The 13,235-nt window shown below is 45.8% G+C and overlaps 4 protein-coding genes across 4 annotated transcripts in view; 2 read left to right on the forward strand and 2 right to left on the reverse strand.

Moving 5' to 3' along the window:
- The window catches only part of LOC116968503 (histone H2B-like), a 158,304-nt gene that overhangs the window by 37,488 nt on the left and 107,581 nt on the right, over window positions 1-13,235 (forward strand). The gene's annotated exons all lie outside the window — the stretch shown is intronic.
- Window positions 1,559-3,317, reverse strand: LOC116968547 (late histone H2A.L3-like). The gene is made up of 2 exons (XM_033015315.1): window positions 3,116-3,317; window positions 1,559-2,088 (listed from the first exon to the last, which is right to left on the reverse strand). Coding segments are annotated over exons 1-2 (381 nt in total). The 5' UTR covers window positions 3,118-3,317; the 3' UTR covers window positions 1,559-1,709.
- On the reverse strand, window positions 4,150-4,655 carry LOC116968507 (histone H2B-like). Its single transcript, XM_033015275.1, has one exon. It carries the CDS (start codon window positions 4,629-4,631, stop codon window positions 4,209-4,211), a length of 423 nt encoding a protein of 140 aa, XP_032871166.1. The 5' UTR covers window positions 4,632-4,655; the 3' UTR covers window positions 4,150-4,208.
- The window catches only part of LOC116968392, a 39,446-nt gene continuing 32,518 nt past the window's right edge, over window positions 6,308-13,235 (forward strand). The window contains exon 1 of the mRNA XM_033015175.1: window positions 6,308-6,438. Within this exon, the coding sequence (XP_032871066.1) occupies window positions 6,308-6,438 (131 nt within the window). The remainder of the gene's footprint in view (window positions 6,439-13,235) is intronic.

Consider the following 13,235-nt stretch of genomic DNA (forward strand, 5'->3'; position numbering starts at 1 on the left):
CATCAGGCATTTCGGTCACTGGCTCAAATCTGGGTCAATGTTTCCCAGAACATCTTCTGGGTGTTCCATGCGGTTGCTCCCTATGGGAGTTTCAACGGGACTTTTCCCCTCCCGTGTAAAATAGTTATTTCTTTACAATCAACTTTTTAGTCGGGCGCCCGCTACTCTCAGACACTTTGTCTTATAGAGTGCTTACTGCGGTGCGCTTACTATTCTTCCTCCCACCTTTCCCCATACATACGACTTGCCTGTGTCTCTGCAATCAGTCTCCGAAGAAAAGCAGCCTGAAAGTAAAAGTAGAAAATACTTACGTTCAGGTTTTCCTTCACTCATCGCTTAGAGGTTCCACACCTCCTACCGCGGTCGCTGCGCAATGCGTCTGACGAGATGACGCGCATGCGCCTGGACGGCCTTCTTCACGTATTCACTCACGTGACTCCGAAGTAAAATTTATAATTGACTCCAGCTTTTATCCCCCCATCAATGTCAGGCTAACTGGTCTATAATTCCCTGTTTTCTCTCTCCCTCCTTTCGTCAAATGTGGGATAACATTAGCTACCCTCCAATCCACAGGAACTGACCCTGAATCTATAGAACATTAGAAAATTGATCACCTATGTGTCCACGGTTTCCAGAGCCACTTACTTAAGTACCCTGGGATGCAGACCATCAGGCCCTGGGGATTTATCAGCCTTCTGTCCCATCAGCCTACCCAACACCATTTCCTGCCCAATGCAAATTTCCTTCATTTCGTCCATCACCCTGGGTCCTCTGGCCACCAGTACATCTGGGAGATTGTTTGTGCCTTCCTTAGTGAAGACATATCCAAAGTATCTGTTCAACTCGTCTGCCAATACCTTGTTCTCCAGTATAAATTCACCTGTTTCTGTCTTCAAGGGACCCACAGTTGTCTTAACTATTTTTTTCCTCCTCACATTGCTGGCCATTTTCAGTGCAAACAAGAACAGAGGCAAATGTTATCATAATATTGTTTCCATCAATTTATATCGACTTTAATGTCCCCATAAATCGTATGCGGTGCGGTTTTACTGATCCGCTAGCGGAACTGAAGGAATTCAGTTATGCCCGAGGCTGGATATTAGTCGCTGTTTTCGGATAGAAACCTCGAGTCGATTTTAGTGTTGCTGCGTTAATTGTTCTGTAGGTGAGAGGGAAACGGAGTTGGTTTCGAGGAGGATCTCTTACTGTAGGTCGCTGCTAATGTTCTGAGGAATATCTGCCTCAATCTATCTTCCCGCATCAGCCAACCGCTGTTTCATGTTTAGTTTTGAGGTACAACGCGGAAACTGACCCTTCGGACCAGCGAGTCCGCACCGACTAGCGATCCTCACACATGAACACTATCCTACAAATGATAAAGGTTTGAAAAACATATATTTTTAAACATTTATATCAAACCAATTAACCTACAACCCTGGACGTCTTTTGAGTGTGGGAGGAAACGGGGAGAACGTACAAATTGTGTACAGGGAAGCGCCCGTAGTCGGGATCGAGCCAGGGTCTCTGGCGCTGTAAGGCAGTTGGTCTACCGCTCCGCCACCGTGTAGACAATTCAATGTGCAGTCGGTTTTCGACAACGACAAGGCACACTTGTCCCGCACTAAGCATAATCGATAATCAGCCCTTCCACAGACATGGTGAGTGGCTCTGAAAAGAGCCTTTGGGTCACTATGTTGAGTTTCTCTCGCTTACTTGCTGACTCCGCCGGTTTTCTTGGGTAACAACACGGCCTGGATATTGGGCAACACACCGCCCTGAGCGATGGTCACCCCTCCCAGCAGCTTGTTGAGCTCCTCGTCTTTGCGGACGGCCAGCTGCAGATGTCTGGGGATGATGCGGCTCTTCTTGTTGTCCCGGGCCGCGTTGCCGGCCAGCTCGAGGATTTCAGCCGTCAGATACTCGAGCACAGCAGCCAGATAGACAGGGGCTCCTGCACCCACCCGCTGGGCATAGTTGCCTTTCCTCAAGTGCCTATGAACACGACCGACCGGGAACTGCAGTCCAGCCCAGGACGAGCGAGACTTGGCCTTGGCCCGAGCTTTGCCGCTGGTTTTTCCTCGTCCAGACCAAAGATCCTATAGCAGAGCAAGATGGGTTACTCCCACGCAAACGCGTAGTACGGTCATGGGCAGATTCATGGGTGATTATAGGACCCATTTTAGCACCAGCCTCCGCCATCTTGCTTCTGGCCAAAGATCGGATCTTTGCTTCCGCCTCCGCTCCCGTATCTTCGCTTTGGTCTTTGACTTGGGCGGGGAGAGGGAGTGCGCGGCCCAGGGAGAGGGGAGAGGGAGGTGCGCGGTCCGGGGAGAGGGGGTGTGCGGCCCGGGGCAGCGAGGAGAGGGGCCCGGGGAGAAGGGCATTGGAAGGGGGAGACATTGTAGTGTGGGGGGAGGTGAGGGAGTGCGGGGGGGGGGGGGGGGGGGGGGGGGGGGGGGAAGAGTTGAGGGGTGGGATATGGCCTAGTGTGTGTGAAGTTGTGGGGAGGTTTACAATGTTTCTTATTTAATGTCCCTTGTCTAGTCTGAAATAAAGTTCATCATTGGATATAAAAATCAGAAGAAATATAATTGTGTGTGTTATATGATTATATACATTTATATCACATTCATGTATGTGTGTTCATAAACATTTTATTCTTTAACAAGAATTAACAGAAGTATAAACTAACAGAATTATGAATCTAACCCTATATCACGCACAAAAACTTCCCCCGCAATGTCAATTACCCTGCGGGTCGGGTAGGTTCCGGTTACTACAAAATCAACTCAAACACTGTTTGGGAGCCATTTAAAAAGAAATGATTTAAAAAACATAAAAAAAGACAATTACCAGAGTCAAATTTTATTCTTGACAAGAATTAATAGAAGTATGAACTGACAGAATTATGAATCTAACGCTATAATCACATACACAAACGGTTGCCCCGCAACGTTGATTACACTACTAGTTAGGTCGGGTCAGGTAGGGCTCCGGTTACTAAAATGGGCGGGGAAAAATGCCAAGAATCCCCTCCGTAGCGTACTACACGTCATCCCATTGCATTTCGCAGGAGTGGCATATCTTGCTCCGCTATAGGATCTTTGGTCCAGACATCTCCTGATGTTTTGTACACGCAGAATGAGAAAATGATCACAGACTCGCCTTTCTTATACCTGTTTGAGGAATCCAGAGAACCGCTGGTGATTGGTGAAAAAGGACATGATCTCATTGGTGTGAAGAATGACCCAATCACAGAACTGTTTTATCTACCAATCAAAACCCACAACAGAAAAGCGCTGAAAATAACTGCCAGTCCCTCCAAAACTCGACCTTTGAAATAGCCGCCAAACTATAAATCTGTAAGTCAATACAATTTGCTACATCACATAATCATTGCTTTTTTGATTATCATTTTTTATGTAAGTGCATTGCGTTAAGATGTTAATTATACTGCTGCGAGTAATAATGTCATTGTTCCGTTCATGGTACATATGACAATTAAATACTCTTGATTGTTGACCACCTTGAACCCCGGGCAATACAGCACAACACATTTAATTTACGATTTATCTGGCCCGGTAACCGATTACAAAAAACGATCATCGGCATCAATTAGCGATCGGTCACTATGTAAACGGTGTCGGATTATAGTCTGGTTCATTTTCACAAGAATCGGAATTTGGGCGAAAGTGTGCAACGTTCCTCCTTGAAAGACTGTGGACGAATTGCCGAGTAGAAATGCAATTCAGAACAGTTACAGAGATGAAGACAATAAAACATCAACGACAGCACTAATCGGCTGGCCGTGGGCACAATTTATGATGACTGGGTAGACAAAAATGCTGGAGAAACTCAGCGGGTGAAGCAGCATCTGTGGAGCGAAGGAAATAGGCAACGTTTCGGGTCGAAACCCTTCTTCAAACTCTGGTTTATAATGACTGGGACAAGCTGACGTGAAGGGAAAGGAGTTTTACTTATGTTTGATGGACAGGAACGCAACATGGATACCGGGAATATCCCGCATATATTGGAACAACATTAAATCACTAAAAAGAACGTGAAATAATTCGCTAAACAAAAATATGCTGAAACAATTCTGCTGCGATTCAATGTCGAAACATTAGTACAACTCTTTCTGCGAAAATGTGGGTGGCTCTTATAAGAGCCGTTGGGTTTTGGGTGTTTTCTCAACAATGTGTGGAACATTATTTGGAACTGGTGTACTTGGTCACCGCCTTTGTCCCTTCCGACACGGCGTGCTTGGCCAGCTCCCCGGGAAGAAGCAGGCGCACGGCGGTCTGAATCTCTCGGGAGCTGATGGTCGCCCGCTTGTTATAATGCGCCAGGCGGGAAGCCTCGCCCGCGATACGCTCGAAAATATCGTTCACGAACGAGTTCATGATGCCCATGGCCTTGGAGGAGATGCCGGTGTCCGGGTGAACCTGCTTCATCACTTTGTAGATGTAGATGGAGTAACTCTCCTTCCTCGACCTCCTGCGCTTCTTGCCCCCTTTGACTGCAGATTTCGGCAAAGCTTTCTTTGCGCCCTTCTTGGCGGCTGTTTCCTTCTTGGCGGCTGTTTTCGGCAAAGATCCTACAGCATCTTTGGTTTTCGGCGGATCAGGCATTTCCTCGGTGGATTTCAAACACGGATGTAACCAGCTCGGAGTCGGAGCGCGGATTATATAGGCAGCGGCGTCACCCTATGCTAATGAGGGATGGAGCAGGAGCGGATCGTCATTGGGTGGTCGGAGACATGAATCACACTTCGCTATAAACCTGCTGATTGGATATCTGCGGTGAAACATTGCAATCCCTCGCTCCCCCAATCAGAAGCCGCTTCCACTGCCTACATTCGCGTCACACCAAGCTCCAGTATCTTTGGCGTGACACTACATTTACATGGATAGGAAAGGTTTATAGGGATACTAGACGAAGTGGGACCCGTTGGGACCCGTTGGGTTCACATGGGAGGGCTGGTCCCCAAACGCAATATTCCACCTCTCCACCAATTCCAATATTGGTGGCCAGTGGGGAGGGGGGCTTTCTGGAACGCTAGTATGGGTGTTGTGGGCCGAAGGGACTGGTTTCCAGAGGGCTAGTATGGACATTGTCGGCCGAATGTATTCTTGGGCTGGCAGCTCAGTCACTCAGGCCTGGTGGGCTGGCAGCTCAGTCACTCAGGTCTGACAGCTCAGTCACTCAGGCCTGGTGGGAAACTGCCAGAAATTCTGCCCAAAACAGGTGCGAGACTGTGAGAGAGAGAAGGGGTATTCTTTTCCGCTGCTGGACGCTCATGTTGCCGAACCAGGCCACGATGCAACCAGTCAGCATGCTCTCTACTGTACACCTTTAGAAGTTCGAGAGAGTCCTCTTTCACATACCGACTCTCCATAATATTCTCAGGAAGTAGAGGTGCTGATGTTCTTTCGTTATAATTGCATCAGTGTGCTGGGACCACAATCAGTTCGAGGATCCAATTGTAGACGGATGCGCAGAGACCCAGATCTGAGAGCTTGGTAACCAGCATGGAAGGGATGATGGTATTAAATGCCAACTTTAGGCTGTGCACATCATACGCAGGAAGTTTGGTTTGGTGGGGAATGACAAATATAATTTAACTCTGACAAATGAGAGATGTTGCACACTGATATGCAAATCCAGGGTAGGACTTGCACAATAAATGGTAGAACATTGGAGAATGTTGCAGAACAGAGATCTCGGATTACAGGTGCATGGTTTCTAGATTGCTGGAAGATGGATGGTGTGGTGAAGGCTTAGCCATACTTGCCTTCAATGGGAAGAGTATTGTATACAAAGATTTGGATATCATGATGCAGCTTTGTATTGGTGAGACTACAACTGGAATACTGTACGTAGTTCTAGTTGCTCAGCTGTAGCAAGGATGCAATTATGCTGGAAAGGGTGCAGAAGAGGTTTACCAAGATGTTTTGGGGACTTGTGTGTTTGAAATATAGGGAGAGGCTGGATATGCAAGGATTGATTTGGGAGCATAGGAGGCCGAGGGGTGACCTAAATAAAGTGTGAACAATTATGAGGGGAATGGATATTGAACACTAAGTTTATTTTCCCCAGGATAAAGGATTCTAAAACTAGAAGCATTGGCCCAAGGTGAGAGGAGAGAGATTTAAAAGGGACATCAGGGCAACATTTTAACTGAGAGTAGTTCATATCTGCTGAGGAAACAGGTACAATTACAATGTTTAATATATATTTTGACCAATATTGTGATAGGAAGGGATTAGAAGCTAAGGGTCAAAAGCGGGCGACCCAGAATGCAGACATGATTGCCATGGCCAAGGTGGACCAGGCGGCCTGTTTCTGTGCTATAAAGGTCTATGACTCATTAAATCTAGAAATGTTCCACAGTTCCAATGGCTGGTGTCAACATCCCGGGCCCAGCGCAGTGTGCAGGTGGGGAAAGGAGAGCGGACAGGGGTTGTTGGCATTGGATTGCACGGGGACTGATAGAGAGATCCTCCGGGGTCCAGTACTGCAGATTCCAATCTCTGGTACAGTGTGAAAGTGTGGGGCTCATTCTGTACCTGCCAGTTCCTGGTACAATGTCTGGTCTGTGATTTCCAGTAATGTTACAACAAGGCCCGACACAAGCTCAAGGAACAACACATCATCTATCACCTGTGCACAATGCAGCATGTAGGACTCTATGCTTAATCCTCTTGTTGATATCAGTATGACCAAGTTTGCCTGTCATCTATCTTCCTTACTCTTTTAGTTGTATTGTCTGGCCCACTCAGAATGTACCAGTCGACCAGACTACAACAGATTAGGTGTGTTGGAAGGAACTGCAGATGCAGGTTTACATGAAAGATAGACACTAAAGTTTGGAGCTACTAAGTATGTCAGACAGCATGTCTGGAGAGAAAGGATACGTGATATTTCGGCTCTTCAGTCAGGGGAAAGGGAGTCTGGAGATATCGTGGGGTAAAATTACAGTTCAAAGCAGACGATGATAAGGAAATGTAGAATGGTTCATTGTTAGCTAAGGTGACAAGGAGGCATAAAATCAGTAAAATTATCAGAAGGACATTGAAGTTAGTCAGAGAATTAGGATGGGGGAGGGATGGAGAGAGAGTCGGAACTAAACCAAGGTAAGCACATTTACTTATTTATCTCACGGGGACCTGCTGACTCCGACCTCGTACTCCCTCACTGTTTATGCTTCCCACACACCAGATAGTTTCCCCCTCTCCTGCTCCCAATCCACTTTCACTGGTCCTGTAGGAGAGTCAAGAGTGTTTTATTGTCATCCTAAGTGGGAACCGTTGGGTCCCATGTTCACACGGGAGGGCTGGTCCCCCAACCCAATATTCCACCTCTCCACCAATTCCAATATTGGTGGCCAGTGGGGAGGGGGCTTTCTGGAGCGCTAGTGTGGGTATTGTGGCCCAAAGGGACAGGTTTCCAGAAGGCTAGTATAGACATTGTGGGCCGAATGGATTCTTGGGCTGGCAGCTCAGTCACTCAGGGGTAGGTGTGTGTGTGTGTGTGTGTGTGTGTGTTTCTGACCTCACTCCAGTATTTTTCTCCCTTCATTGCCTCCCTGTGAGATCCAGGATTGACTATCAAGGTCCTTCACGGCTGGTGGGCTGGCAGTTGACTCACTCACGTCTGGTGGGCTGGCAGTTGACTCACTCATGGCTGGTGGGCTGGCAGTTGATTCACAGCTGGTGGGCTAGCAGTTCACTCACTCACGGCTGGTGGGCTCACACACACATACCCCCCATCTCACACACACCCTCCATCTCTCACACACACTCACACCCTCCATCACTCACACACACACACACACACACACTCACACACAACATATATATGACAGTAAAACTCTCTTGAATCTACTGATGTGGTTGAGCGTGGCCCCTCCACTGAGCGGGACTTCTGGAATGAGCGCAACCTCTCCACTGAGCGGGACTTCCGAAGTGTGCGGGACTTCCGGTATGAGCATCATTTTTGGAATAAGCACAGTGCACGCCAACAACTGAGTTGAAGCACGATGCAGGCCAGCAACTGAGTTCAAACACAGTACAGGCCAACAACTGAGTTGAAGCACGATGCAGGCCAACAACTGAGTTCAAGCACGATGCAGGCCAGCAACTGAGTTCAAGCACAGTGCAGGCCAACAACTGATTTCAACCACAGTGCAAGGCCATCAACTAATTTCATTTCCATTTCAAGCACAGTGCAAGGTCAGCAAATCACTTCTTATCCATTTCAAGCACAGTGCAAGGCCAACAACTCATTTCAATACCATTTCAAACACAGTGCAAGGCCAACAACTCATTTCATTTCCATTTCAATCACAGTGCAAGGCCAACAACTCAATTAATTTCCATTTCGAGCACAGTGCAAGGCCAACAACTCATTTCATTTCCATTTGGAGCACAGTGCAAGGCCAACAACTCATTTCATTTCCATTTCAAGTACAGTGCAGGCCAACAACTCATTTCAAACACAGGGCAGGCTAACAATTCATTTCAAGCACAGTGCAGACTCACAGTTCAGTTCACTCATGGCGTAGACTCACAGTTCTGGACTCAACTCTCAATCACATTCTTCCAGAGTGACTGAATCACGTCCGGCCTCTGGGGCTTTATTTTCCTAGGCCATCGGAAGGGGCGTGACATGCATCATGGTGACTGACAGGCGAGAAGCCAATCAGCTGATCTCACAATTTTTTAAACATTCATAACCTTTTTATTATTTCACCGATCAGAAAAAACCTTGGGGCGGTTGGAGGAGAGGAGGACAGTGAGTAAGATTGCGGAAAAAATCATAGCAATATACGGTAGCATTTTTTCCAAAATGTATTTACAACGTAGACAGGAAGTGGTCAAGATGAGAATTTTTGTAATAGTATAGATGGCCCAGATAGAACAATGAAATACTTACTTGCTGCAGCACAACAGAATATGTAAACAACAGAATATGTAAACATAGTACATAAACAAGAGAAGAAAAGTTCAGTGTGTATATATACACATACACACATACTCACAAAACAAATAATTATAGTGCAATAATAATAATAGTCTCTTGTAGTTCAGAGCTTGTTTGTTGTCATGTTTAATAGCCTGATGGCTGAAGGGAAGAAGCTGTCCCTGAACCTGGACATTACAGTTTTCAGGCTCCTGTACCATCTTCGCGGTGGAAGTGGTGAAATGAGTGTGTGGCCAGGATTATAGAAACATAGAAAATATGTGCAGGCGTAGGCGATTCGGCCCTTCGAGCCTGCACCGCCATTCAATATGATCATGGCTGATCATCCAACTCAGTATCCCATCCATGCCTTCTCTCCATACCCCCTGATCCCTTTAGCCACAAGGGCCACATCTGACTCCTTCTTAAATCTAGCCAATGAACTGGACTCAACTACCTTCTGTGGCAGAGAATTCCACAGATTCACCACTCTGTGTAAAAAATGATTTTCTCATCTCGGTCCTAAAAGACCTTAAAGACCTCTTATCCTTAAACTGTGACCTCTAGTTCCGGACTTCCCCAACATCGGGAATAATCTTCCTGCATTTAGCCTGTCCAACCCCTTAAGAATATTGTAAGATTCTATAAGATCCCCCCTCAATCTTCTAAATTCTAGCATGTACAAACCGAGTCTATCCAGTCTTTCTTCATATGAAAGTCCTGCCATCCCAGGAATCAGTTTGGCGAACCTCCTCTGTACTCCCTCTATGGCAAGAATGTATTTCCTCAGATTAGGAGACCAAAACTGTACGCAATACTCCAGGTGTGGTCTCACCAAGACCTTGTACAACTGCAGTAGAACTTCCCTGCTCTTATACTCAAATCCTTTTGCTTTGAATGCTAACATACCATTTGCTTTCTTCACTGCCTGCTGCACCTGCATGCCTACTTTCAATGACTGGTGTGCCATGACACCCAGGTCTCGTTGCATCTCCCCTTTTCCTAATCGGCCACCATTCAGATAATAGTCTACTTTCCTGTTTTTGCCATCAAAGTGGATAACCTCACATTTATCCACATTATACTGCATCTGCCATGCATTTGCCCACTCACCCAACCTATCCAAGTCACCTTGCAGCCTCCTAGCATCCTCCTCACAGCTAACACTGCCTCCCAGCTTCGTGTCATCTGCAAACTTGGAGATGGTGCATTCAATTCCATCATCCAGATCATTAATATATATTGTAAATAGCTGGGGTCCCAGCACTGAGTCTTGCGGTACCCCACTAGTCACTGCCTGCCATTCTGAAAAGGACCCGTTTACTCCTACTCTTTGCTTCCTGTCTGCCAGCCAGTTCTCTATCCACCTCAATACTGAACCCCCAATACCGTGTGCTTTAAGTTTGCATACTAATCTCTTATGTGGGACCTTGTCGAAAGCCTTCTGAAAGTCCAGATATAACACATCCACTGGTTCTCCTTTATCCGCTCTACTAGTTACATCCTCGAAAAATTCTATGATTCGTCAGACATGATTTACCTTTCATAAATTCATGCTCACTTTGTCCAATGATTTCATCACTTTCCAAATGTGCTACTATCCCATCTTTAATAACTGACTCCAGAATTTTCCCCACCATCGATATTAGACTAACTGGTCTGTAATTCCCCGTTTTCTCTCTCCCTCCCTTTTTAAGTACTTCCTTAAGTACTCTGGGATGCAACTTATCTGGCCATGGGGATTTATCGGCCTTAAATCCATTCAATTTACCTAACACCACTTCCCAGCTAACCTGGATTTCACTCAGTTCCTCCATCTCATTTAACCCCCGGTCCCTTGCTATTTCCGGCAGATTATTTATGTCTTCCTTAGTGAAGACAGAACCAAAGTAGTTATTCAATTGGTCTGCCATGTCCTTGTTCCCCATGATCAATTCGCCTGTTTCTGTCTGCAAGGGACCTACATTTGTTTTAACTAATCTTTTCCTCTTCACATATCTATAAAAACTTTTGCAGTCAGTTTTTATGTTCCCTGCCAGTTTTCTTTCATAATCTATTTTCCCTTTCCTAATTAAGCCTTTTGTCCTCCTCTGCTGGACTCCTAGTTTCTCCCAGTCCTCTGGTAGGCTGCTTTTTCTGGCTAATTTGTACGCTTCATCTTTTGTTTTGATACTATCCCTGATTTCGCTTGTTATCCACGGATGCACTACCTTCCCTGATTTATTTTTTTGCCAAACTGGCAAATGATGTGGGTATCTGATGATGTTCGCTGCCTTTTTGAGGCAGCGTCTCCGATAAATCCCTTCGATGGTGGGGAGGTCAGAGCCAGTGATGGACTGGGCAGTGGTCACAACAGTTTGCAGTCTTTTCCGCTCCTGGACATTCAAGTTGCTGAACTAGGCCGTGATGCAACCAGTCAATATGCTCTCTACTGTACACCTGTAGAAGTTCAGGAGAATCCTCTTTGACATCCCAAATCTCCGTAATCTTCTCAGAAAGTAGAGGCGCTGATGTTTAAGAAAGAACTGCAAATTGAAGGTAGAAAAAAAATGCTGGAGAAACTCATCGGTGAGGCAGCATCTATGGAGAGAAGGAACAGGCGACGTTTCGGGTCGAGACCCTTTTTCAGACTGATGTCGGGGGGGCAAAGAAAGGAAGATGCGGAGACATTAGACTTTATGAGAGAGCCCAGTAAAATATGTCTAAAAATATGTAAAATTAGAGAGGTAGAGTAGGACTATGGAGTAGAGGCGCTGATGTGCTTTCTTTATAATTGCATCAGTGTGCTGTTCCCAGGAAAGATCTTCGGAAATATGCACGCCCAGGAATTTGAAGTTTTTGACTCTCTCCACCATCGTCCCATTGATATAAACAGGATTGTGGTCCCTCATCCTTCCTCTTCCAAAGTCAACAGTCAGTTCCTTGGTTTTACTGGTATTGGGAGCCAGGTTGTTGTGCCGGCACCATTTGGTCAATCGGTCAATCTCACCATCTGACTCATCACCATCTGTAATTCATCCAACAACGGTGGTGAACACTATTGAACTCCAACTTCTCCCAGTTAAAGACCCTGTTTCACAAACAAAACAAATTATTTTCACGACTACCTTGAAACAGATCGAACCATGGCCTCTGTATGGAAAATGTATTTGCCATAGATACACCTATCAACTTCACATCCTCGTTCCCCAAGATAAAGTCCGGTACTGCCCCTCCCCAGTAGCACTCTCTACATACTGCTTCAAAACATGCTCTCGGATGGCATTTACAAATTCTTCCATCAAAGGCCTATTTATCGAGGCAATCCCCATCAATATTGAGGAAGTTAAATGCCATCACTTTTACACCCTTCCTCATTCTCGTATCCTCATATCAGTCATACAGCACAGAAACAGGCTCTGCAGCCCAACTTGTCTCTGCCAACCAGGATGCCATCTAAGGTAGTCCTGTGTATCTGTGTTTGACCTACACCACTCTGAAGTTTTCCTATCCTTCTAACAGTCCAAATGGCGTTTTAAACATGGTTACTGTACTTGTATCCATCACATTATCTGACATCTCATCTCATTAACACACCACCATGTATGAAAAGGTTGCTCATCAGATTGCCATTAAATATTTCACCTCTCACCTTAAACTAATGCACTCTGGTCCCTGATTCCCCAAATATTGATAAAATACTGTTTCAATAACTCTGTCCATGCCCCTCTTGGTTTGATCTTTTCGATAAGATCACCACTCAATCTCATATGCTCCGAGGAATAAAGTCCCAGCCTGCAAATTCTCTTCATGTAATTCAGTCAAATGCTGGCAATATTCTTGTTATTATTTTCTGCATCTTTCCAGCTTATTTGCATGTTTCCTTGTAACACAATGCCCCAAACTGAACAACACACTCCACACGCAGCCTCACTAATGTCGTATGCAACTGCAATGTAACACCCAACTTCTATACTTACTGCTCTGACTGACGAAGGTCAGCATGCCAAAAGCCCTCTACTCCACTGTCTACCCGTGATGCCACTTACAGGGAACTAAGTAATTGTACACTTGGATCCCTCTTTTCACAACCAGCCACGGGGCACTACCATTCACTGTGAACTTCTGTTTTGTCTTTCCAAACTGCACACCTTGCACTTATCTCAAATGTATCTGATTGAAAAAACGATATAATTCGTGAAAATCTTCTTCTTTGTTGACAATACCATATATTTTGCTGTCACCTCCAAACTTACAAATCATGTCACATACTCTACATGGTCCACTATGCC

This window comes from Amblyraja radiata, chromosome 45 (genome assembly GCF_010909765.2).
Source record: "Amblyraja radiata isolate CabotCenter1 chromosome 45, sAmbRad1.1.pri, whole genome shotgun sequence".
NCBI classification, from domain to species: domain Eukaryota; kingdom Metazoa; phylum Chordata; class Chondrichthyes; order Rajiformes; family Rajidae; genus Amblyraja; species Amblyraja radiata.

What these genes read in the sequence shown, in the direction of transcription:
- LOC116968507 (XM_033015275.1), bottom strand. Translation starts at nt 4,631, where the DNA reads ATGCCTGATCCGCCGAAAACCAAAGATGCTGTAGGATCTTTGCCGAAA.